Raw genomic sequence first — 27,486 nt, 5'->3', positions numbered from 1 at the left:
CTGGACAATTATACTTTTTCCAGCCACAAATACAGTACGTGTGAAGATGCAGTACAGTATCTTATAAGTACTGTAAGTACAAAGACATGGGTCCAAGGATGGAATCAACTTCCTGGCACCATAAAGGCAAATGAGACCTCTGGTAAGATCTCCATTAAGAGAGACGTGCTGTGTTCTCGGCTGACTACATTACACTGCCAGAACTCGCAACACCTGGATAGGCATCCAACAGCCACATCATAACCACATCATATGATATAGCAATCTGCTGAAGCTTTGCAGATTCCGCGATAGATCGAAATTTAAAGGTAATTTCCATTGAGCCGACATATTTACATTTTAGTCATTTAGCAGACGCTCTTATCCAGAGCGACTTACAGTTAGTGAGTGCATACATTTTTCATCCTGGCCCCCCGTGGGAATGAAACCCACAACCCTGGCGTTGCAAGCACCATGCTCACTGAGCTACACGGGACTATGCAGCATTTACCGTGAATGCAGTCTCCACTAAAGCGGGAACATTGCCTTTAAATTTCAATCACGCTGTAAAGCTGAACTTCCGCGATGCGGATTGAATAGATCCCTAAGTATACTGAACAAAAATATAAACACAACATGTAAAGTGTTGGTCCCATGTTTCATGAGCTGAAATAAAATATCCCTGAAATTTTCCATACGCACAAAAAGCTTATCTCTCAAATGTTGTGCACAAATATGTTTCCATCCCTGTTAGTAAGCATTTATCCTTTGTCAAGATAATCCATCCACCTGACAGATGTGGCATATCAAAAAGCTGATTAAACAGCATGATCAGTACACAGGTGCACCTTGTGCTGGGGACAATAAAAGGCCACTCTAAAATGTGCAGTTTTGTCACACAAGACAATGCCACAGATGTCTCAAGTTTTGAGGGAGCGCGTAATTGGCATGATGACTGCAGGAATGTCCACCAGACCTGTTGCCAGAGAATGGAATGTTCATTTCTCCACTATAAGCAGCCTCCAACGTTGTTTTAGAGAATTTGGCAGTACGTACAACTGGCCTCACAACCACAGACCAGCCCAGGATCTCCACATGTGGCTTCTTCACCTGCGGGATCGTCTGGGACGGGGGGACGGGGGACGGGGGGTGCTGAGGCTTATTTCTGTCTGTAACAAAGCCCTTTTGTGGGGAAAAACTCAGTCATGTGAAATCCATAAATTAGGGCCTAATTTATTTATTTAAATTGATGATTTCCTTACATGAACTGTAACTCAGTAAAAGCGTTGAAATTGTTGCATGTTCGTTTATATTTTTGTTCAGTATATTTTTTAAACCTCCCGCTGGATGTGTACATGCATAATCTATGAGAATAATTACTGTCTTGCCTCAATTAGCCACGAAAAATCTAGTTTGAAAGCAACTGTTTTTCTAGAAGCCATTTTCCCTACATTTTCCCCCACGTGGGCCAGCCCCCTAGCAATTTGAGTTCTAGCCAATGAGCTTCAGTCCCTTGCCATTTGAGTGACAGCTAGCAAGATACACACACAGCAAAGCGAGTGAGAGCAATGACGTGGTGCACATATCTGCACGTGTGACATAGTATGCAATTTTCAGGGACTTTTGGCTCGTGAGCGTTACTTTCAGAACTACTGGCAAAAAATTATACAAAAGCACCTGAGAATCTATTTAACAGGGCAGGTAATTGTGACTATCAAAACCAGGAAACATGAATGCCCTTAGTGCAGAAAAATGCACTTTCAATTGGATATTATTAGGTATGAGACACAGGCAGCGTTCCAGGCTGACTACATTACAGATGCCTGCCAGAACTCACAACGCCTGGAAAGGTGTTTATCAAAACAGCTTCCCACATCATATGATATAGTAATCTGATTCCCAACTGCACAGTCGATAACCAGTACCTTGCTCCTTCCAGGATTCCGCAATTCTGCGACACAAAGTCAACAATTCCCCGCATACTATGCGAGGCCTTGCAAATTTGACCAATCACTGCACGATTTCCGCATAATACAGTCAAATCATTGCAATATTATCGCATAAAACTAAAACTGACCCATCATCGCAGTACATAAAGAGGACTCAATTTCAACCAATCACCGTACATTTACCGCATAATATGGTTCAATCAAGCCACACATCAACAAACGTTTTCCTTCGTCACCGCATCTTAGTGACAAATTGGACAAAGTCATTGCATATTGCCATGCAAAATGTCAGAATTGCAGCAGCAAAATCAAGCATCTTTGCCCGCAGATATTGCAAAAAAATCCCCACGAAATCCCGGAGGGACAGGATGATGTGGCATGCAACCATTAGTTGTCTGCATTGAAGCCAGCCTGGAACACGACCGTAGTCACTTGCTACATTGTGGAAAGTACAAACTCATACACCATACAGGCCGCATACGCAAATATACAGTACCATACATACAGAAATACTAACATGTAAACTTGTGCAGTCTTGACTTTACAACCAAGCAGACTTTCTGACTGTTAATATGTGTAAATACTTCATTTATTTAGATTAATGTGTATAATAACATACTTATATATAGCTAGACAGTTCTTGAGGTTTGAGAAAGGACATATCAGCGACATTTCTTTGCTTTATTTGCGCATCATTTTGCACCTCACATAATTATGAAGGAACTAGACTTTCAACTGTGAAAGACACTGTGGTGAGTCCCGTTGGCACTGTAAAATAATGATCTACATTGAAAAACTGCAATATGAAAATATACATTCAGATAATCAGTTATAAATGGACTAACGTCATACAAAAAACAGCATTAAAAACAATTAAATGAGACAAATCTATATGAGTCAATTACTTTGGTGATTATTTAAAAAATATATATTGATCTTCTCCTCAACTCTTGATTGTCATGTTGCTGGAATGCAAATGCTGGAAGTAGTGGTCTGGATTCACTTTGGAGGAGAGCTGAATCTGGCCACCAGTGGGGGAAATCTCAGTGAATGCAGCCATAGTCCCGATTCAGGCTTGTGTAGTTTGTCCCTTGTCTTTCTCCACATAGCATGTCCATGCATAGTGTGTCAGATGGCTCGTGTCACTTGTGGGTGGAGCCTAATGATGCTCATCATACCGCCTCTGACTCAACCATGCTTCTTCTTCTTCTTCTTCTTCTTCTTCCACAGAGGGTGCTATAATCCTGGAGTTTTTGCTGCAGAAAATGACATTGCTTGTAGATTATCAAACATATTTGTGCAAACAATATAACTATGACTGAGACAGAAAAAACGATACATATAGAAAACTTGACAGACAGACAAAGAGACAGACAGATACTGTAGATGGATACTCACAGATACTCCATGGCTTTCTCGCAGATGTAGCTGATGAGATCTTCACAGAAGAAATCATTCCACAGTCCCTCGTGGATGAGGCCAGCGCAGTCCTCTCCTCTCTCGTGCCCGTGGCTCCAGTTGTCTGGCTGTCCTGGCTTCCACTGCCTACAGTCACACAGCAGAGGGCACTCACACACTGAAATCTCCACTATACAGTGAGGGATGAAACCTAACTTGAGACACATGCATGTAACTACTGTGACTTCCCCTTTAGTCTTGCACTGATATTAATGGGATTATCTCAGCTGTGAAAGACTAGCATCAGCCTTGACACTGAGGTGCTATACATACGAGAAGGCAGGTTCGGTTCCATCCAGCCAGCGCCATGCATTCTCCTCCTCCCTGTCTGTCAGACCCATCCAGAAGTAGCCCTTTCCAGAGGTCTGCTTTTGCAGCCATTTCTGAGAGAAAACAAGGAAACATGATGTCAGTAATGTCACTCATTTTATGACTATTCGAACAGTTGTGCTTTTGATTCCGAAAGGCCTATGAGGATGACTCTTCTTACCTGTTCATCCATATCGTTAATGATCACCATTGACGCAGTCTTGGCATCACAGCTTTTCTTTGCATCGTCAAAGTTGTGCAGCTCTTTGGAGAAGTGATAGCATTTGTCTCTGAAGCCAACCCACTCTTGAGGACAACCTGCAGTGAATGGTTATTGTTATACTTTCACAAAGAACTAATGTCCTGTCTATCATAGTTGGTGTTGACAGAGTGATACAGACATATCGATGGTGTATAAAAACTAATGAGTATCACCTGGGGCCGACACAGTAGGAGCGGGTGCCTCACTCTGCATCGAGAAAGGGACCAAAGGCACTGCTGCTGCAGATCGGGCAGGGAGTCCTGGCAGTCCAGATGGCCCTGGGGCCCCCACAGGTCCCACCGGTCCCCTGGGTCCCTGTGCCCCAGCCGGCCCCACCTGTCCTCGGTCTCCCGACAGACCTGGTGGCCCCTGAGGACCGGGCTGTCCGTCTCTCCCAGGGAGCCCAGCCGTGCCTGGCTCACCCTTCGCCCCCGGGGGTCCTGCCCTGCCCCCTGACCCTCGGGAGCCCTTTGACCCTGGATTCCCTCGTGAGCCTGGCTGACCTTTGAACCCTGGTATTCCTGGTGGTCCTGGAGATCCCTTCTCTCCACGGAGCCCCTGCACCCCAGGCCCACCCGTATCCCCTTTCTCCCCCTTCTGACCGGGCTGACCGGCTCCTCCCTGGGGTCCTTTGTCTCCCCGCGGGCCTCTTGGACCAGGTGGACCTGAAACAAGAAACAATAAAAATGATATAAACCTGCGTCTGTTCAACGCTGTACTGTTTTCAACTTTTGAGTGAACCAACTAAAAACCAACTAAAAAGCTACTAGTGTAATAGAGGAGTGTTTGTGTGTGTGTCACTTTGCCCTGCCTTCTTGTACATATCTACCTCAAATACCTCGTACCTCACATTGATCTGGTACTCCCTGTATATAGCTCCATTCTTGTGTAATTTATTTTATTCCTCTTGTGTTTCTATTTTATTTTTAAACTCTCCATCGTTGGGAAGGTCTCATAAGCAAGCATTACACCAGTTGTATTCGGCGCATGTAAATGTGATTTCATTTGATTTACCCTGTAGGATGGTGAAGTTGGTGATGAGCTGTGAGTGCTTGCTGTCTACCAGCTTCATCTCCTCCATGATGATGGAGAGGCTGGTGACCTCCTTGTCCAGGCGGGCCGCCAGGTCGTCCTGCTGCGACCTCAGTGTGGTGGCGTCCGACCTCACGTCCGACACGGTGGCGTTCAGGTCTGACAGGTAGTCGGAGTGGCGCCCCACCGTCTCGGCGCAGGTGCGCAGCTCGTTGAGGTTGAGGTTGATGGCACCCAGGAGTTGGGTAGTAAAGCTGATATTGCCCGTCACACGGTCGATGCTCCCCTCTGACTCGTCCAGGCGTATCTCCAGCTGGTCGAACTTAGAGGAGGTGAGGTTGTCGTGGTCGCGCTGCTGGTCCATGATCTCCCTGAGGGTCTGGTCGTGGTTCTCCGCCAGGCTGGAGGTGTTCTGGAGCTGTCCGGACAGCGAGGCCAGCTGAGATCCCACGTCCTCTAGGCTGTCGTTGTTGGCCTTGGCCAGGGCAGAGGCGTTGGAGGCCAGCACCTGGAGGTTCTGCACCTTTTCCCTCAGCCAATCAGTGTCCGACTTCGTCTGCCTGGCCGTCTGCTCCAGGCTCTGGAAGTCGTTTCGGATCTTCTGGATGGCCTGGCTGGTGTCGTCCACAGACCTCTGCAAAGCCGAGATCAGGCCCCTCTGTTGGGCCTGGGTGAGGTTAAGATTCCCGATGCTCAGCAGGGCCTGGCTCTGCTGCCGAACCTGCTCTTGGAGCTCCGTTTGCAGCCGAGCCGTGTCCTCCTGAAGACCCTCCATGGTGCCGCCGTAGGCCCGCAGGGTGCCGTTGACGGACCTCAGTGTGGCCGTGTTGGCGTCCAGCAGACCCTGTATGGAGCCCTGGCTGCCCTGCATGTCCAGGCCAGCATCCTGCAGACGACCCAGGGCCGCCCGGTTACTGCTGCTCCTCTCGGCCACCTCGGACAGCTGCCTCTGCAGAGCCCGGATGTTGTTCTTAAAGGCCTGGATCTCTGTGGTAGTGTTCTCCGACTTCTCACCAGTCTGGTCATCTGGGGACATGGTGTGAAATAAATTGTTACTTGATGGTTGGTGTGGTTACTCTTCAATCAAAGACTTCAATCAGAGACTTCAATCAAAGTCTGTCAAAACAGTAACTCTTAATTGTTATTATTCAACACAATGCACAGGCTTAAGTTACAAAGGATACTGCATGGTCAACTGGCTATAGTATATGCCCTATACAGCTGTGACTATGTGGCAGGTAGTGGTGGAACTCACCTAGCTTTTTCAAGTCTGTTTCCACTGCAATGATCTTCCCCCCATAGCTCTCGATACCCTCGGACACATTTTCAACCTTTTGCACCACTGCAACACAAACAACACAACACAGTTCAGGGTTGGCTCTTCAGCACAGTGGTGGACGCCATACAATATTAACAGTCTGAGAAGGATGGGCAGAATAGCCTGCAACCACAGACACCATGTATAAAAGGGATCAGAAAGAATTATTATGAAACCTCACTCAGACACAATATATAAGATGTCTATATGTCTTGTGGGTATGTAATAATGGTCGCCTCAGCAATCACAAGCGCTAGGATTAGGAAATGGTCATGTAATACACAATAATGTCTCAATGACTGGGTGTGTCCATGAAGACTGAGCATGAGACACTGAAGACACTGGCAGATGAGTGCAGAGGGGGTGGGTGGTCAGAAGGAGTAGGGTCTGGAGAGGAGAGGGGTAGCACAGAGACACTGGAGGTACCCTGGGGGACAGGAAGCGACCCGAGGGGGGTCCTCAGTAAACAGGGGGATCAAAGGGTAACCTAAGGAGACAGACGCTGTGTCAGGGAGGGTCTTTACTCCCCCACAGGCGACAGGACCCTTCATTTCCTCTGGAATGTGTCTCGGATTCCATGGAATCACCCCACCACCACCACTTCCACAGGCTAGGGAGCCATCTCTAACCATCTAACTGGAGACCACAGGGGTTACAACCAGTGAAAACTGTACCCTAGCTGTTATTTCTATCCTCCACTTAAGAAAACAGGTAAAGACCAACCATCTAATCAGGCTCAAAGACCCCACCGAGCTCAACCCTTAAATGGATATCATCATTCACTTTATTCTGACCACCAAGGGCCGAATCATCATAAAGATCATAAAGACACGAGGAGAAGATGCACCACCACCTCAATTCCTCCTTCTGACTGAGAGCACTGGAGGACATGGATAGATAGATCCCACTGTTATGATTGAGTGTGTTTATCTGGGCAAGCTGTACAGATGTAGCATCTTAACTTGAGCCAGTTTGCTACAGCAAGAAAATAAGCCTGCAGTAACAGGAACTGTGAATTATTATGTGGATTATAATTAATGGACATTTTGTAGGGGTTGATACATTTTTCGTAAGGGGAAATCAAGTCTGAAATTTCAAAGTGTAAATTACAAACTTCAGAATACTTTTTAAACCTCAAATGCACTATGGGCTCTATTTTAACAAACCTAACGCAATAGTACATTTAAGCGCTGGCGGTAGCGCTATATGTCCGGGGGGTGTCTGAATTTTTTTGCTATTTTCACAGCCTTTATTATGAGCGCAGTAACTGACTGTGGAATGAAAGGGCTGGGTTTTGATGAATAAACAAGGTGTAGGTGTGACGAGGGCTTGGCCACTCACTGACCAATCAAGGCGTTCCATGGCTTAATACTGCATGTGTTTGTTTCAAGTTCTGTAGGTTATTGACGGTCTTTGCTTTGTCATGAACTCCAATTCAGCTAGGGGCACAGAATATTCTATCCTAGTCCATTGTGGTTTGATACTACAGTTAATTAAATTGCATAGGCTACAGTAAGAAACGAGTGATAGCAACAGTAAAAAAAAAAAAATCCAGTGTTTGCTCAATACATTTGTAGTGTTGACAGTCAACATTATTGTAATTAGCTTCAACGCCTTTATGCATCACACTTCTCCTTAAATAAAAAATTCTAGGCTCCCGCAAATTGCATTGTATGTGTGAGGCACGTTCTCAATAAGCAAGATATAGCCTAGGCCTACCTTTGATATTGTTATAGAACTGAATAATTCAAATATGTTTGGAGGAGCATGTCTTTAGTAACCGGACAAGAGGCGCTCTTTGGAAATGGGGATGGATACATGCCGAATGGAGTATGCACTGCAGGTAGGCGTATGTGAATTGTGAATAATGCAAAAGCATGTCGGCAAAAGCGTCACGAGTATACCATTTAGAAACCTTTGATGGATAGGTTACTTAGCTAATGCATGGCCAGGATAAGAAAGAACCCAGACCCATTGCTGTTGAACCAGCTTTCATTATAGTAGTGTAAGGGTAGCCTATAAGGGCTTGTTCTTTAATAAAATGAAATGGAAAACAAGCAATTGTTACAGGAAAATAACTTAAATGTTTCTAAGTACCAGTGTCCCCGGATCATCTCATCTCTCGTTCCATGATGGGCATATAGCCTACATGGAGGGGTTTTTACGCACATCCAAAATAATAACAGGAGCTGGCTAAAATAATGTAATAGCCAACATAGATAAAAAGGGAATGTCTGCTCAATGTTTTGCTGCTCCCAAACATGATCTTTTAATAATGCTTTCGTGATTAAGATTTATTTCAAAGCGGTCTCATGAGCCAAACCCTTTATCGATAGTCTTGACTACTTGACGAATGCATTGGGCAGGACAAAAAAAACAGCCTTCATTGACAGGAGGGGAGGTTAGTCGAGGAAATTGATGTAATATGTACATGTGGGTAGAGTTAAAGTGACTATGCATAGATAATAAACAGAGTAGCAGCAGCGTAAAAGGGGGGGGGACAATGCAAATAGTCCGGGTTGCCATGAATAGCTGTTCAGGAGTCTGCGGTAGAAGAGAACTGTCTATGACTAGGGTGGCTGGAGTCTTTGACAATTTTTAGGGCCTTCCTCTGACACCGCCTGGTATAGAGGTCCTGGATGCAGTGGCGGCTGGTGAAAAATATTCTCGGTGGGGCTGTGCCATACTTTTTTTTTCCTGTAACCATCGCGATATATTTTAACACAAACTGCAGGACAGCAGTGCTCAGTGAAACATTCAGTAATTATTTAATGCCAATATTAAAAAGTTGAGGCATTCTTACACAAAAACATATTACACAAACCCAAGCCTTTCATTTGCATTTAAAGTGAACTTTTCACCATTGGTAGTAAACAGGCAACGCAACAGGCATGCTGTCAGAACAGAGTGGAAAGTGGACAATAACATGAAATTATTATAAAGTTTATAGGAAATCTTACACTGTATAAAAGGATGTATAATATAGAAATGGATATCAAGTGGATGAACTCAAACCTTTGACTGGAAGAATAGCATACAGTATTTTATGATCATACTAAATGTGACTAATTGTTAATGTGCTCCAGAACTGCAACAATTAATTGATACAAAACAACATATATACAGTAATATTAGCAAAGACACTATTAAGACTTTCTAGAGTACCATATATAACTGGATTTTTTATGCTAAGGTCAACTATATACAAAGAAACATGCCGTCTCGCTTCCGCATTGTCTCCGTGCTGCTCTGCTGTTTGTTGCTACTTGGCTACCTAACAAACTATTCACGTTTTACTTTTAATAAACGTTTAATCAATCTCTGTGTTCAACAAATTTACCAACTTTTTAGTTTTGTCCTCACTCATCTTTTTTCGTTAAACTTTTTCACCCCGGACGTTTATCCCGAGACAGAAGAGTCATTTTCCTGTGCGTTTTAGCTGCCAACTTTACGTTATTTTCCTTTTTTCCATCGCAACTTTTTTCCCTTATTCAACTTTTTCACTCCGGACGCTTTATCTGGACATGGTTCATCAACATCTTCAACAGCCGAAGCTAAGTAGTAACATTAACATGATGTCTTCTAATTGCAGTCGCTGTACTCGCTGTACTCATAATATACAGGAGAATTCTCGCCTTACGGCGAGAATAGCTGTGCTACAAGCCCAGCTTCAGACGCAATCGTTAGGCAAGGGTAATATCAGTGTAGGAAAGGAAGAAACAGCGTCTGTGCCACCAGTAAGTACAGACAGTAATGTTAGTATAAATCCCCCCGCACAGTCCCCGCAGCCGGACAACTTTCTCATGGCTTCTGGAGGGAAATACTGTTGGAATGCTCAACCGGTGTCGCTCATTCAGCCGACAGAAACCTTCAACCGGTTTTCCCCATTATGTAGCGAGTCGGAGTCTGAGTCTGAGTCTTCTCTAGTCTCTACTCCTCCCGTTACGGGGTCTGAGACTCGAAGGCTCCCACCATTAGCTCTGACAAATTGAAAACCCTAGTCATTGGCGACTCCATTACCCGCAGTATTAGACTTAAAACGAATCACCCAGCGATCATACACTGTTTACCAGGGGGCAGGGCTACCGACGTTAAGGCTAATCTAAAGATGGTGCTGGCTAAAGCTAAAACTGGCGAGTGTAGAGAGTATAGAGATATTGTTATCCACGTCGGCACCAACGATGTTAGGATGAAACAGTCAGAGGTCACCAAGTGCAACATAGCTTCAGCGTGTAAATCAGCTAGAAAGATGTGTCGGCATCGAGTAATTGTCTCTGGCCCCTCCCAGTTAGGGGAAGTGACGAGCTCTACAGCAGAGTCTCAGCACTCAATCGCTGGTTGAAAACTGTTTTCTGCCCCTCCCAAAAAGATAACATTTGTGGATAATTGGCCCTCTTTCTGGGACTCACCCACAAACAGGATCAAGCCTGACCTGCTGAGGAGTGACGGACTCCATCCTAACTGGAGGGGTGCTCTCCTCTTATCTACCAACATAGATAGGGCTCTAACTCCTCTAGCCCCACAGTGAAATAGGGTGCAGGCCAGGCAGCAGGCTGTTAGCCAACCTGCCAGCTTAGTGGAGTCTGCCAATAGCATAGTCAGTGTAGTCAGCTCAGCCATACCCATTGAGACTGTGTCTGTGCCTCGACCTAGGTTGGGCAAAACTAAACATGGTGGTGTTCACCCTAGCAATCTTATTAGGATAAAGACCTCCTCCATTCCTGCCATTATTGAAAGAGATCGTGATACCTCACATCTCAAAATAGGGTTACTTAATGTTAGATCCCTCACTTCAAAGGCAGTCATAGTCAATGAACTAATCACTGATCATAATCTTGATGTGATTGGCCTGACTGAAACATGGCTTAAGCCTGATGAATTTGCTGTGTTAAATGAGGCCTCACCTCCTGGTTACACTAGTGACCATATTCCCCGTGCATCCCGCAAAGGCGGAGGTGTTGCTAACATTTACGATAGCAAATTTCAATTTACAAAAAAAAAATGACGTTTTCATCTTTCGAGCTTCTAGTCATGAAATCTATGCAGCCTACTCAATCACTTTTTATAGCTACTGTTTACAGGCCTCCTGGGCCATATACAGCGTTCCTCTCTGAGTTTCCTGAATTCCTATCAGACCTTGTAGTCATAGCAGATCATATTCTAATTTTTGGTGATTTTAATATTCACATGGAGAAGTCCACAGACCCACTCCAAAAGTCTTTCGGAGCCATTATCGACTCAGTGGGTTTTGTCCAACATGTCTCTGGACCTACTCACTGCCACAGTCATACTCTGGACCTAGTTTTGTCCCATGGAATAAATGTTGTAGATCTTAATGTTTTTCCACAAAATCCTGGACTATCGGACCACCATTTTATTACGTTTGCAATCGCAACAAATAATCTGCTCAGACCCCAACCAAGGAGCATCAAAAGTCGTGCTATAAATTCTCAGACAACACAAAAATTCATTGATGCCCTTCCAGACTCCTTCTGCCTACCCAAGGACGTCAGAGGACAAAAATCAGTTAACCACTTAACTGAGGAACTCAATTTAACCTTGCGCAATACCCTAGATGCAGTTGCACCCCTAAAAACGAAAAACATTTGTCATAAGAAACTAGCTCCCTGGTATACAGAAAATACCCGAGCTTTGAAGCAAGCTTCCAGGAAATTGGAACGGAAATGGCGCCACACCAAACTGGAAGTCTTCCGACTAGCTTGGAAAGACAGTACCGTGCAGTACCGAAGAGCCCTCACTGCTGCTCGATCATCCTACTTTTCCAAATTAATCGAGGAAAATAAGAACAATCCAAAATTTCTTTTTGATACTGTTGCAAAGCTAACTAAAAAGCAGCATTCCCCAAGAGAGGATGGTTTTCACTTCAGCAGTGATAAATTCATGAACTTCTTTGAGGAAAAGATCATGACCATTAGAAAGCAAATTACGGACTCCTCTTTGAATCTGCGTATTCCTCCAGGGCTTAGCTGTCCTGGATCTGCACAGCTCTGCGAGGGCCTGGGATCGGGAGAGACACTTAAGTGTTTTAGTACTATATCTCTTGACACAATGATGAAAATAATCATGGCCTCTAAACCTTCAAGCTGCATACTGGATCCTATTCCTACTAAACTGCTGAAGGAGCTGCTTCCTGTGCTTGGCCCTCCTATGTTGAACATAATAAACAGCTCTCTATCCACCGGATGTGTACCAAACTCACTAAAAGTGGCAGTGATAAAGCCTCTCTTGAAAAAGCCAAACCTTGACCCGGAAAATATAAAAAACTATCGGCCTATATCGAATCTTCCATTCCTCTCAAAAATTTTAGAAAAAGCTGTTGCGCAGCAACTCACTGCCTTTCTGAAGACAAACAATGTATACGAAATGCTTCAGTCTGGTTTTAGACCCCATCATAGCACTGAGACTGCACTTGTGAAGGTGGTAAATGACCTTTTAATGGCGTCAGACCGAGGCTCTGCATCTGTCCTCGTGCTACTAGACCTTAGTGCTGCCTTTGACACCATCGATCACCACATTCTTTTGGAGAGACTGGAAACCCAAATTGGTCTACACGGACAAGTTCTGGCCTGGTTTAGATCCTACCTGTCGGAAAGATATCAGTTTGTCTCTGTGAATGGTCTGTCCTCCGACAAATCAACTGTACATTTCGGTGTTCCTCAAGGTTCCGTTTTAGGACCACTATTGTTTTCACTATATATTTTACCTCTTGGGGATGTTATTCGAAAACATAATGTTAACTTTCACTGCTATGCGGATGACACACAGCTGTACATTTCAATGAAGCATGGTGAAGCCCCAAAATTGCCCTCGCTAGAAGCCTGTGTTTCAGACATAAGGAAGTGGATGGCTGAAAACTTTTTACTTTTAAACTCGGACAAAACAGAGATGCTTGTTCTAGGTCCCAAGAAACAAAGAGATCTTCTGTTAAATCTGACAATTCATCTTGATGGTTGTAAAGTCGTCTCAAATAAAACTGTGAAGGACCTAGGCGTTACTCTTGACCCTGATCTCTCTTTTGACGAACATATCAAGACTGTTTCAAGGACAGCTTTTTTCCATCTACGTAACATTGCAAAAATCAGAAATTTTCTGTCCAAAAATGATGCAGAAAAATTAATCCATGCATTTGTTACTTCTAGATTAGACTACTGCAATGCTCTATTTTCCGGCTACCCGGATAAAGCACTAAATAAACTTCAGTTAGTGCTAAATACGGCTGCTAGAATCCTGACTAGAACCAAGAAATTTGATCATATTACTCCAGTGCTAGCTTCCCTACACTGGCTTCCTGTTAAGGCAAGGGCTGATTTCAAGGTTTTACTGTTAACCTATAAAGCGTTACATGGGCTTGCTCCTACCTATCTTTCCGAGTTGGTCCTGCCGTACATACCAATACGTACGCTACGGTCACAAGACGCAGGCCTCCTAATTGTCCCTAGAATTTCTAAGCAAACAGCGGGAGGCAGGGCTTTCTCCTATAGATCTCCATTTTTATGGAACAGTCTGCCTACCCATGTGAGAGACGCAGACTCGGTCTCAACCTTTAAGTCTTTACTGAAGACTTATCTCTTCAGTAGGTCATATGATTGAGTGTAGTCTGGCCCAGGAGTGTGAAGGTGAACGGAAAGGCTGGAGCAACGAACAGCCCTTGCTGTCTCTGCCGGGCCGGTTCCCCTCTCCACTGGGGTTCTCTGCCTCTAACCCTGTTGCAGGGGCTGAGTCACTGGCTTGCTGGTGCTCTTTCATGCCGTCCCTGGGAGGGGTGCGTCACTTGAGTGGGTTGAGTTACTGACGTGATCTTCCTGTCTGGGTTGGCGCCCCCCTTGGTTTGTGCTGTGGTGGAGACCTCTGTGGGCTATACTCGGCCTTGTCTCAGGATTGTAAGTTGGTGGTTGGGGATATCCCTCTAGTGGTGCGGGGGGCTGTGCTTTGGCGGAGTGGGTGGGGTTATATCCTTCCTGTTTGGCCCTGTCCGGGGGTTTCTTCGGATGGGGCCACAGTGTCTCCGGACCGCTCCTGTCTCAGCCTCCAGTATTTATGCTGCAGTAGTTTATGTGTCGGGGGGCTGGGGTTAGTTGGTTATACCTGGAGTACTTCTCCTGTCTTATCCAGTGTCCTGTGTGAATTTAAGTATGCTCTCTCTAATTCTCTCGTTCTCTCTTTCTCTCTGAGAACCTGAGCCCTAGGACCATACGTCAGGACTACCGGGCATGATGACACCTTGCTGTCCCCAGTCCGCCTGGCCTTGCTGCTATTCCAGTTTCAACTGTTCTGCCTGCGGCTACGAAACCCCTACCTGTCCCAGACCTGCTGTTTTCAACTCTAAATGATCGGCTATGAAAAGCCAACTGAGAGACCTGAGCCCTAGGACCATACGTCGGGACTACCGGCCGTGGTGACTCCTTGCTGTCCCCAGTCCGCCTGGCCTTGCTGCTATTCCAGTTTAAACTGTTCTGCCTGCGGTTATGGAACCCCTACCTGTCCCAGACCTGCTGTTTTAAACTCTAATGATCGGCTATGAAAAGCCAACTGAGATTTATTCCTGATTATTATTTGACCATGCTTGTCACTTATGAACATTTTTGAACATCTTGGCATGGTTCTGTTATAATCTCCACCCGGCACAGCCAGAAGAGGACTGGCCACCCCTCATAGCCTGGTTCCTCTCTAGGTTTCTTCCTAGGTTTTGCCTTTCTAGGGAGTTTTTCCTAGCCACCGTGCTTCTACACCTGCATTACTAGCTGTTTGGGGTTTTAGGCTGGGTTTCTGTACAGCACTTCGAGATATTAGCTGATGTAAGAAGGGCTATATAAAATAAAATTGATTGATTGATTGATTGATGCGGCCAGAGCTGCTCTGTGTGTGTGTGTCTGTCATCTTATTTGTACAGGAATTTTGCCCGTCTGTCCTTCTGAGTGGCAAACCTCTCAATGACCCTTTGATTAAAGTCAGGAATGTCCCTGACAAGTTTCTTCTCCATGGAGAGCATGGCCAGAGCGTTCAGGCGATCCTGTGTCATGCTGTTTCTCAGGAAGGTCTTGATCCTTTTCAGTGTAGAGAAGCACCTTTCTGACTCAGCAGTTGTCATGGGTGTGGTGATGAGGATCTTGAGGAGGCTGGCAGTCTCTGTGAAAGTGCTCTGAAGGTTGTTCTCCATGAAGAACTGGTACAGGGGCACTGCACCACTACAAGCCTTGAACTCACTGTTCTCATAGATGAGGGACAGTTCGGTTTTGAGCTTGGCCTTGTTCAACATGGGGTACGCCTCCACGGTTGTTTCAAGCGCTGTATCGGGGAACTTCACACTGTGTTGTGGGAACAACTCTCCGTGCAATAGTGTTGCGCTGATGAGGTGCTGGGTGAAGGAGAACCTCTCTTTGGCATGACTCAGGATGGTATCACATACCTGTAAAAGATACATCATCAGCTTTAATTTGCAATTAAGCTATTTTGATGCAAGTGATCCTGACTGACACATGCCTATGTCCAACTCAAGTATATGATTACCAAGGTGCTGATTGTTCAGGGTTTTGGCTACATACTACCAGGCCTGAAAAAAAGTTCTAGGGGGAAACACTGACAATTACATCACAACTTACCTCTATAGCCAACCTCTGTTGTTCTCCTGGTCCCAGCATCCTCCGTCGCTTGATGGGCTGTTGCTGCTCGTCAGATGCGCTGTCCCCACACAAAGAGGGAATTGAGGCCCTGGGTCCAAAAATAAAGTTTAATTTGATAACTTGCAATCAGACTTCTTAACTCACTGTAATTCCCCCTCAACACACAACCAGTGACTTTTTTAATATATATATATATATATATATATATATATATATATATAGACAGACAGACAGACAGACAGACAGATAGTGTGTATATACACACAAACTATGTCTAGTAACTGCTTTTAACCTGTGATGTACATAATTAACTGATGTTATTACGTTTTAAAGCCTTTTTCTATTACATTTGTGAGAGGGATGCAACATCATTTTGTTCTGCTGTGCACTTAGCAATAAAGTTAATCTTCAATAACAACTAGGCCTCTTCTAGAAATTGACCTGGTGGACACCTGAATAATTATTACAAACTGTGTAGTACTTTCCTGCATTATTATCAACGTCTGATTGTGTCTTCTCTTTCCTTTTTAAAATACTAAAACAAATATAATTGTGACGGCTCTATGATAATCACTCACTTTGATGACCAGACACATTTAGGCTTTTAAACTGTTGTAAGTGAACTATTCATCTTTCTAACAACATCTTTATCAGCCAATAGTAAATATAGTTATTTACCTGATTGTTAGCATGCTGTCTGTGAACCTCTGGACAAGTGCTTTAATGAAGACAGGGTCGATGTTCCTCTTCTGCAGCTGGCTGAAAAGCATGTCCACATTTGGCATGATCTTGTGGAACAGTGCCAGGAAAAAACAGAAAGCCTCGTCTTCGAGCATCCTCACAAAGCCCCCCGCCTCTCTGACAGTCGGGGCATCAAAGTTCCCAGAGTCTCTGATGGTCTGGAAACACGTTAGGAGGTCATCCCTGTACTCGTACACAGTGTTTACAGCGCGACTGTGGAAGTTCCACCGTGTTGTAGAGGCTCTGGGAGTCTATGCGCAACCACTTCGTCAAGCACGGTGGTTCGCTTGGGAGACCTGGAGAAGAAAGCAGAAAATCCTGCAAGGTCGGAAAAGAAAGTGCCGATCCTGGGGATGCGTGAAGTAGCCTGCTGCATGATGAGGTTCAGCTGATGTGCATAGCAGTGGACGTAGTGCGCATTTTCGTACACATCCACTATTTTACGCTGCACTCCGCCGGTGGCTCCCCTCATCACACTTGCTCCGTCGTAAGCCTGGGCAATAAGTTTGGCCTTTTGTCCATGTGAGAGTATGGTGCTGAGCCTCTCCAGCAGCGCTGTAGCGATGGTGTCGGCGGTTGCGTTCTCGATCAAAATGAACTCGAAAAAACGCTCTTGGACGTTACTTTTAGCATTGATGTAGCGTATCACAAGCACCAACTGGCAGTGGGTGGAAACGTCAGTCGTCTCGTCAGCTTGAATGGCGATAAAATCAGCACTCTTTACTTCCTCCAGGATGTAATCCTTAAGCACTGACAGCATACAGTCCAACAGCTCGTTCTGTATCGTCTTTGACGTGCCCTTAAAAACGGTAGCTGTCTTCAGGTGCTCCTCCAGCACACTGTCGAGGGAGGCAACAAAATCCACTAAGCCCCGGAAAATGCCGGGGTTGTCCGAGGAGTCAGTCTCCTCGTGCCCACGCAAGGCCAACTCAAAAGCCCCACAGAACTTCACACAATCGATAATTTTGGATAGAATGTGCCTGTTTTTATCCACCTCCTCATTGTGTTTCCTTACCGCAATCCTGTGGCCGTCATCCAGCTGCGTAGCAATGTTCACCCTTCCTAATACAGCTAGCTTTACAGAGTTGTCCATGTGTGCCCTGGTGTTCTCATGTTTCTTTACCTTCTCTGACAGGTGCTTCATATCCCTCACTCCGGTACCTGTCCATGCTGAATCTGACCCCGTCGTTTTAAAAAGCAAGCACGGAAAGCAAAATAAAGCATTAGCATCAGTGCACCCAGCTAGCCAAGCCTTCCTGGTGTACCAGCTACGGGAGAAGCCGCGCATATACTGCTTCCCTTTCTCGCTAGCCTGCTGTCTGATTGAGAGGTCAGGTTGATCTGGGCCCAGCTCTTTCACCCGAACTTTCTCTGACAAAGTTCTCCTCTCAAACGGATCTTGGAGGAGAGATTTCACCGAGTTAGGGTTGGGTCTTGGAGGAGTAACGTTTGCGCTCGCCATTGTCGTCTAGTAAAAATGGCGCCACTGGAGCCCGGTCCTTATTTTATCAGGGGGCGAGCTTGGGGGCGATAAAATAATCGCCCTCCTTGGATTCGAATTAAAATCGCTGATTAGCTACATTTTATGTCATACATTCATATCTTAAATTAGCAATTGGCTTAACTGCTACGTAGACCCGCCTCCTCGGGGCACTTTCTGTATCGCCCAGAGCTGACGAGGCGTTTGACAGGCAGAGGAAAGGTTGCGAATATGATTTTCTATCATATCTTACACATATTACTGTGTGCATTCCATATTTCAAACACACAAATATTGACATACTGATGTTTTTATTATTATTATTATTATTTTTATTTATTTTTTATTTTATTTTTTTAAATAATTTTATTTAAGGGGGCGGCGCCCTAGCGCCCTCTATCGGCCAGCCGCCACTGCCTGGATGGCAGGAAGCTTGGCCCCAGTGATGTACTGGGCCATACGCACTACCCTCTGTAGTGCCTTGCGGTCAGAGGCCGAGCAGTTGCCATACCAGTCGGTGATGCAACCAGTCAGGATGCTGTCGATGGTGCAGCTGTAGAACTTTTTGAGGATCTGAGGACCCATGCCAAATCTTTTCAGTCTCCTGAGGGGGAATAGGCTTTGTCGTGGCCTCTTCACGACTGTCTTGGTGTGTTTGGACCATGTTAGTTTGTTGGTGATGTGGACACCAAGGAACTTGAAGCTCTCAACCTGTTCCACTACAGCCCCTTCGATGAGAATGGGGGTGTGCTCAGTCCTCTTTTTTTTCCTGTAGTCCACAATCATCTCCTTTGTCTTGATCACGTTGAGGGAGAGGTTGTTATCCTGGCACCACATGGCCACCAAGATCAATGCTTTGACTTCTTTCTCCCCTCTCTCTCCAGATAAAATCTTGCGACTTGTGACGGCCGGCCGCCCAACAACCTGCCCGCTTGACCCTATCCCCTCCTCTCTTCTCCAGACCATCTCCGGTGACCTTCTCCCTTACCTCACCTCGCTCATCAACTCATCCTTGACCGCTGGCTATGTCCCTTCCGTCTTCAAGAGAGCGAGAGTTGCACCCCTTCTCAAAAAACCAACACTCGATCCCTCTGATGTCAACAACTACAGACCAGTATCCCTTCTTTCTTTTCTCTCCAAAACTCTTGAGCGTGCCGTCTTTAGCCAACTCTCTTGCTATCTCTCTCAGAATGACCTTCTTGATCCAAACCAGTCAGGTTTCAAGACTGGTCATTCAACTGAGACTGCTCTTCTCTGTGTCACGGAGGCTCTCTGCACTGCTAAAGCTAACTCTCTCTCCTCTGCTCTTGTCCTTCTAGACCTGTCTGCTGCCTTTGATACTGTGAACCATCAGATCCTCCTCTCCACCCTCTCCGAGCTGGGCATCTCCGGCGCGGCTCACTCTTGGATTGCGTCCTACCTGACCGGTCGCTCCTACCAAGTGGCGTGGCGAGAATCTGTCTCCGCACCACGTGCTCTCACCACTGGTGTCCCCCAGGGCTCAGTTCTAGGCCCTCTCCTATTCTCGCTATACACCAAGTCACTTGGCTCTGTCATATCCTCACATGGCCTCTCCTATCATTGCTACGCAGACGACACACAACTAATCTTCTCCTTTCCCCCTTCTGATAACCAGGTGGCGAATCGCATCTCTGCATGTCTGGCAGACATATCAGTGTGGATGACGGATCACCACCTCAAGCTGAACCTCGGCAAGACGGAGCTGCTCTTCCTCCCGGGGAAGGACTGCCCGTTCCATGATCTCGCCATCACGGTTGACAACTCCGTTGTGTCCTCCTCCCAAAGTGCGAAGAGCCTTAGCGTGACCCTGGACAACACCCTGTCGTTCTCCGCTAACATCAAGGCTGTGACCCGATCCTGTAGGTTCATGCTCTACAACATTCGGAGAGTACGACCCTGCCTTACACAGGAAGCGGCACAGGTCCTAATCCAGGCACTTGTCATCTCCCGTCTGGATTATTGCAACTCGCTGTTGGCTGGGCTCCCTGCCTGTTTCATTAAACCCCTACAACTCATCCAGAATGCCGCAGTCTGGTGTTCAACCTTCCCAAGTTCTCTCACGTCACCCCGCTCCTCCGCACACTCCACTGGCTTCCAGTTGAAGCTCGCATCTGCTACAAGACCATGGTGCTTGCCTACGGAGCTGTGAGGGGAACGGCACCTCCGTACCTTCAGGCTCTGATCAGTCCCTACACCCAAACGAGGGCATTGCGTTCATCCACCTCTGGCCTGCTGGCCCCCCTACCCCTGCGGAAGCACAGTTCCCGCTCAGCCCAGTCAAAACTGTTCGCTGCTCTGGCACCCCAATGGTGGAACAAGCTCCCTCACGACGCCAGGACAGCGGAGTCACTCACCACCTACCGGAGACAATTGAAACCCCACCTCTTTAAGCAATACCCCCCCTTACCCCACCCCACACCCCCCCCAAAAAAATTTTTTTATAATAATATTGTTAAGTGGTTATCCCACTGGCTATAAGGTGAATGCACCAATTTGTAAGTCGCTCTGGATAAGAGCGTCTGCTAAATGACGTAAATGTAAATGTAATGGCCAGGTCTCTGACCTCCTCCCTATAGGCTGTCTCATTGTTGTCGGTGATCAGGCCTACCACTGTTGTGTCGTCGGCAAACTTAATGATGGTGTTGGAGTCGTGCCTGGCCATGCAGTCATGGGTGAACAGGGAGTACAGGAGGGGACTGAGCACGCACCCCTGAGGGCCCCCCGAATTGAGGATCAGCGTAGCAGATGTGTTGTTACCGTCCCTTACGAGGTAAATTACCAATCCTGGCGTTATGGTTTGAAAATAGAAGAGTGACTGCTTTAACAGGTCGAAATTGCAAACAAGCGTGTGTTTGACAATTGTGCTGGCTTAACACCAGCCAAAAATAGAGCCCTATAAGTTTAACATTTCCTGCATTGCATGTTTTCCAATCTTAAGAGGTAAAATAAAAAATTAGTGCCTATTAAGTGCCAAATAAAGTAACATGGTTGACCATAACAGGGTTGTCGATTTCATCTTAAATCAGCCATAAATCAGGGGAAATGGAAGCTTGTTGTGTGTAAATTGTTAAAATATTTCTAGCCTGTCTATGGGTAACAGGGTTGATGTGTTATGCTCAACACGCTCAGTTGTCTAACACAAAACACCACAAAATGGTCAAAAAGAGTAGAACCAGCTCACCTGCTTCAATGTTTATTTTGAAGAATTTTTTTAAAAAAGGAATAGTTTGACCATATTAAAAATGAGAGTTCAGTTCACATACAGTGGCTTGCGAAAGTATTCACCCCCCTTGGCATTTTTCCTATTTTGTTGCCTTACAACCTAGAACTAAAATAGATTTTTGGGGGGTTTGTATAATTTGATTTACACAACATGCCTACCACTTTGAAGATGGAAAATATTTTTTGAGCGTGCATAACTATTCACAAAAGGCACTCATTTCATGGAACGACCCAATTAAGGAAGTACATTTACATGACATACAAGTAGAGTGCTGATAGAACATCTAACTGACAATGACAGAGAGGATGAAAGGCAACAGCTTGGAAATGAGAGATGAGAGACAGAGAAACAACAATGAGTCATTCTTCAAACCACCAAGGATGAGTGTACTTTTCTCATTGTCAACAAACAATGGAAAAAAACGCCTTACAAAAATAGAAACCCAGAAATTCATGCATGCTTTGAATGACTTGCATGTGTTCGTCTGTAATTGGGCTAAACTAAAATGGGAGTAGACTGAATCGCTTGTAGGAGTAGGAGTGCTGATCTAGGATCAGGTCCCCCCCCCCCCCCCACCCCACCCCTCTTATTCATTATGATTTAAGGTAAAGATGATCCTAGATCAGCATTCCTACTCTGAGACACTTTCTGGATATGTGCCTGGTATGGGTGGTGTCATAGACGTGTAGTAGTGTTTGTGAAACTCAGAAGTAATTGCTTTCGCATGTTTGAGAAAGCGTTTACTACATACACTCACTGAATGTCTCATTCTCCCAGCATCCCACTCTTTCCAGTGCAGGAAACAAGACATCAAAACAACATTCCCAACCATTCCTAGAAAAGTCTCCAGACTTGAAACAGAGAGAAGTCATATAATTATGATGGAAAATGGCTTCGTACAGAGTAGACGTCCTAATATTTTGGGAAAATCAAGTCTCCTGTATATGGAAATCAAATGCCACTAGGGATATAGCCTTCTCACCCTGGTGGACAGATGTATGTTTCACATTTTCACCTTCATAGATGACTAACCACCCAAAATACTCTCGAAATACAAAAACAACTATGACAGTTTGGAGAAAGCCATATGAACTATAAAAACTCCCTGTCAATTGAAAGAGTAGTTTTACCTCAGATTGGATAGGTATGGCCAGTCTGAATGAAATGTTCCACTGCAAACTAAATGAAACACATTTCCAGACACCATACACTACTGTACCACACAGAGCACAAAATACACATTCACCTTAAACCATACATTTACTGTACATTGTTTCTCTCTATAACACACACACACACACACACACAAACACACAAACACACAAACACACATACTGTATAATATCTGGCCAAGAGCTATGCTCTACTATGCCCCGTGTAATAGGCCAGCTGTGCTGCAGCTGTGGTTTATGGGTGTCATCCCTTCCTCACACACAAAACACACACACACACACACACTGAGCAGGCACCGAGCACGCACGCACAAACGCATGCACACACACACACACACACACACACACATGCGTGCATACACACATACACACAACCTGACACCTTCGCTTATTTTGGCTAAAGCTCTGATTATAGCCCAGAATGTAGTGACAGATCCCATGCACACAGCCTGAGCACAGAGAGAAACAGAGGAAAAGAAAGAGAGGGAAAAAGAAATGAATGCAGCAGGAGTGCTGAGTGAGGACAAAGAGTGGGGAGACTCCCCCTACACCCTCCACTTCCCCTCTCTGTGTCCTCTCCTTCCTCATATTCACCTTTTTCTGATCCTCATATAAACTGGGTCGTGTCTCAAATGACACCCTATTCCCTATATAGTGCACTACTTTTGACCAGAGCCCCCTGGTGAAAAGTAGTGCACTATATAGGGAATAGGTTGACATATGGGACGTAGCCCTAGTCTTGCCTGCAAGGAAAGTCTATATCACGGAGGTTCTATATCTCAGTGGAGACCACATACACACCATAAAGAGATAAAGAGATGAAGCGAGGACATTGTTATGGTTGAGAGTAGAGAGCACAGGGTCAGCTCGGTGTTAAGATATCTGGTCACAGTTCATCATATACTGTATTCTACAGTACAGAATACAGATGTGAAGTGAATAGAGCATTGGGATCTCACTCCACATAACCATCTGGACCTGAATGCATGTTTAGGCTGTGGAGCTGTGGTTCCCTGGACAGCCCAGTACTACAGCTCCGCCAGTAAAAAAAAAACATTTCAGTGGGTTCTGCTAGAGTGGCACCGAGTTCACCGCTCATCTGGTCTAAATTAGGGATGCATAAAAATATGCAGTGGGGAACAAGGATGAGGATTGACTGCTGACTGACTGAACTCAAGTGTGAGTGTAAAGGACATCACTTTTAATGTAGTCGAGAATCCCCAATAACCACGAGAGATGTTAAACCGGTGTCATTTTGAGATGTTGTAAATAGGAAAAAACACATGTGTACACATATGGGAATAGTTAGCGCAATTATCACAGGAACAGTCTTAAGTTTGGCCTTCGGACCGTTGCGGGACAGTTTTCCCAAAGCTGGAAAAATCGGTACGCAGGAAGTGGAGCTCCACAAAGCCCCGGGTTGGTTCCCGGAGGTGTGATTGGGGGTGTTGGTTAAATAAACGGAGACAGGGTGAACGGGGGCACGTGTGCAGGGGTGCAGTAAGGGTGCAAGGGGGAGGACAGACAACGGTGCTGAGGTTTCGCAGAAAAGGGGGCGGCTGACTGTGTGTAAATGTTACTTTCGAGAGAAAATGGCTTGTTTTGGTTTCAGAGAGTGTGATGATCTTACAGTCGGTGGCATCGCTCAGAGTTTCCATGACTCTTCCACTAGCCTTAATTAATAACAATGAAACATTGTGCAACAGCATCCATGTCATGTTTGGGCAGACCGAAAGGGGTGACTGGGGACGTTAGGCACACAAACACACACACACAACACACACACAGCCTGGTCCCCCCACACACACTCTCCAATGCAATCTTATTTCCTGGCAGGATATGAACAAGGACCCCACGCACAGTTTGGACACTCACTTTCTCAATGAACCGCACAACTTTAGTGAAATATGTCAAGCAACAACATGTTTCGGCATAATCAGGTTTGGTTGAACAATGCTAGCCACCACGGTTGCACAGTGACATACACTTTCCATTCTATGTCTCTAAAGTAGCATGCATGATAGATACACACGCATGAAAATATGTCTCTCCCTACCTCTATAAAGTAGCATGGGCTAAGTCCCAATTGGCACCTTATTCCCTATGGGTCCTGGTCAAAGGTTGTGCACTACATAGGGAATAGGGTGCCATTTGGGACGCAACCATGCACTTTGACTGACAGATAGATAAACATGAAGAGGTGTCCCTGCTTACCTTTATACCCGAGGACAGCCACAGCGATGGTGAGTAGAGTACACAGCACGTAGAGCAGTGCTATCGAGGTCTTTAATGCCCACTCATTCTTACATTTAGTGCACTGGGTCCCCTCCTGGATCCCTACACAAGGAGAGAAATGTAGATTAATAAAAATGTGTATGTGAAAAATGTTTCGAAAATAGTTATGGACAGCATATTTGCTGTCCTTCCCACATCAATATTCACAATGTAACCATACGAAGTGAAAGGATGTTATGGTAATCATACCAAAACATTTAATACATCGTATGACGGTCCTGGGTCTCTGTACATTGCCTGTGGCAGGGGTATTCAACTCTTACCCTACGAGGTCCAGAGCCTGCTGGTTTCTGTTCTACCTGATAATTAATTGCACCCACGTAAATCAGTCCCTGATTAGAGGGGAACGATGAAAAAAGGCAGTGGAACTGGTTTCGAGGTCCAGAGTTGAGTTTGAGGGGCCTAGTGCACTATATAGGAAGCAGGGTGCCATTTGCGACACATATGGTCAGGGGTCTATTGTGGCTCAGATGGCTACAGAGCCAGGCTATGTGGAGACAGCAGAGAGCCAGGTCAGAGTGGGGCCTGGCTGGCCCTATGTGGGCTGGGGGTCTGGGGTCTCTCCAGGTACTGGGTCTGAATCTCCAGGTCCCCACAACTGGACAAACAGCCTGGAGGCCACATTAAAGGGCCCACTGGTCCCCTGAGGGCCCGGTTGGTGAGGGGGTGAGGGACACCAAACACACACACACGTAAGATGTAAGAGATATGATATCAACCTCCTCTGATTCAAACCATGGACTTTCAAGTGCCTCTAACCAGTGGGGAAAGTCACAGAGCCACGCAGGCATTCTCCAACATTCTCTTGGAATATTTCTTTCCAAGGATATGTTTCCTGACAGATGAGTGCCGAGATCCGCAGTGCTGACGGGAACACATCTGTATTTCATTTTAATTCAGGAAGTGGGGGAAAATCAAAGGTCCTGCTTTCCATGTACCTGAAATAAAACTCCTTTGCATGTCCACCGAAAGGAAAGCCACTTTTTCCATGGCAACACAAAGACGGCCTGTGCCAATGCAATCTTTGTGTTAACACTTCTTGGCCTATGCTAAATATATGCCTATTGGGCTTCCTGTTTAATTTTAATGTGATTATGATAATGAATTATATCCTAATAATTTCCATTAAAAGCAGAGGTGTAGAAATGGTGTAGACTAGCTTTCCAGTGTAGCCTACAGTCTTAAAAAGAAAGGTTCCAGTTGGAACCAAATAAGGTTATTCAGAGCGATGCCATAGGGGAACCATTTTAGGTTCTCTGAAGAACCTTAAATGGGATGGTTCTTTGAGGAAGAACACACACTCAACATATTATTTTATGCAAATAAGGTGTTGAGCCTTATTTGCATATTTCCCAGGGTGCCTTTCAAGTGAATTTTACAGTTACCAGTACCACCCATGACTGTGTTTGCTAGTAACAGAGACATGGTTGTCGCTTTCATTCATTTTCACTCCTGTGGCCTTCACCAAGTGAGATCCTAAGTGAATGTGTCAACATTCAAATAAAATGTTTTAAGACAATTTATATTTCATAAGGCTTTATTTTGAGGGCCTAGTTTAACCCTAACAAAGTGACCTGAAACTCATGGTTTACAGGCCACATCAGGCCTGCAAGTTGCATGATGCTGGCTTGCAAAGTGACGTGTTATTCCTATTAGAATCCAGACAGAGTGGGGATATTCAACATTCTGAATTTTTATTCACCCGCAACCTATATTCAGAATGACTGCTAGGGTTGGGAGGACTAAGATACTGTATGAGATACCTAAAGCAGGGGTATTCAACTCTTACCCTACAAGATCCAGAGCCTGCTGGTTTTCTGTTCTACCTGATAATTAATTGCACACACATAGTGTCCCAGGTCTAAATCAGTACCTAATTAGAGGGGAACAGTAAAACAAAAAGAATTGCAGTGGAACTGGCTTCAAGGAACCTAAAGCATCTAAAGCCATTTAGCAGACGCTTTTATCCAAAGCGACTTACAGTCATGTGTGCATACATTTTTATGTATGGGTGGTCCCGGGGATCAAACCCACTACTCTGGCATTACAAGCGTCATGCTCTACCAATTGAGCTACAGAGGACCACCAAGAACCCCACACTTAACTCAAAGGTTCTTTATCGGGCAAGAGTTCTCCAAGGAACCTTAAGAGCTGAGGAAGAACCATTTAAGAATCTTAATAATTTTCTTCAGTGCACTGGAACCATTTGGTACCAGAGGACTTGTATCACCACCCATACAGTTGAGAAGAGGTATAGCTAGCGAGGGATAGCTTTAGCCAATTAGAAAATACTGGAGTGATCAGGTCATCATTGTAAATAAGATTTCGTTTTTTAATTGATTTAAAAAAGTTAGTCAGGTTGCTCGGCTGCTATAGGGCCGCAGTGGGACTTGAAGATGCATTGTGTCCACTCAACCAAGTCGGAGGGAAAATTTGATTTACCTGAAAGAGTGTTGAGGCACGGACAAGGCATACGCAAACACGGTTCAGCACTCCAAGCTTTCACTAGCTCCTAGCCAACCTTCAGTCATTCAGGTTGACTCAACTCGCTGGCGGTTCAAGCAAGCAGCAGTTCACTAACTTCCCTAGCTCACTGAGGCTAAGTA

The 27,486-nt window shown here is 45.4% G+C and overlaps 1 protein-coding gene across 2 annotated transcripts in view; it reads right to left on the bottom strand.

Annotated features, from left to right (window-relative positions):
* Positions 1-2,595: 2,595 nt before the first annotated feature.
* Positions 2,596-27,486, bottom strand: part of LOC121569878 (collectin-12) — a 73,711-nt gene continuing 48,820 nt past the window's right edge. For both annotated transcript variants that reach the window (XM_041881158.2, XM_041881157.2), the window contains 8 exons: positions 24,800-24,922; positions 6,245-6,331; positions 4,972-6,015; positions 4,131-4,622; positions 3,877-4,013; positions 3,660-3,769; positions 3,327-3,473; positions 2,596-3,184 (listed from right to left, as the gene is read on the bottom strand). In XM_041881158.2, coding sequence (XP_041737092.2) covers positions 3,088-3,184; positions 3,327-3,473; positions 3,660-3,769; positions 3,877-4,013; positions 4,131-4,622; positions 4,972-6,015; positions 6,245-6,331; positions 24,800-24,922 — 2,237 coding nt within the window. In that variant the 3' untranslated portion in view covers positions 2,596-3,087. The remainder of the gene's footprint in view (positions 3,185-3,326; positions 3,474-3,659; positions 3,770-3,876; positions 4,014-4,130; positions 4,623-4,971; positions 6,016-6,244; positions 6,332-24,799; positions 24,923-27,486) is intronic.

Source organism: Coregonus clupeaformis, chromosome 7 (genome assembly GCF_020615455.1).
Source record: "Coregonus clupeaformis isolate EN_2021a chromosome 7, ASM2061545v1, whole genome shotgun sequence".
Lineage (NCBI taxonomy): Eukaryota > Metazoa > Chordata > Actinopteri > Salmoniformes > Salmonidae > Coregonus > Coregonus clupeaformis.
This window is presented reverse-complemented; position numbering and strand designations above follow the sequence as displayed.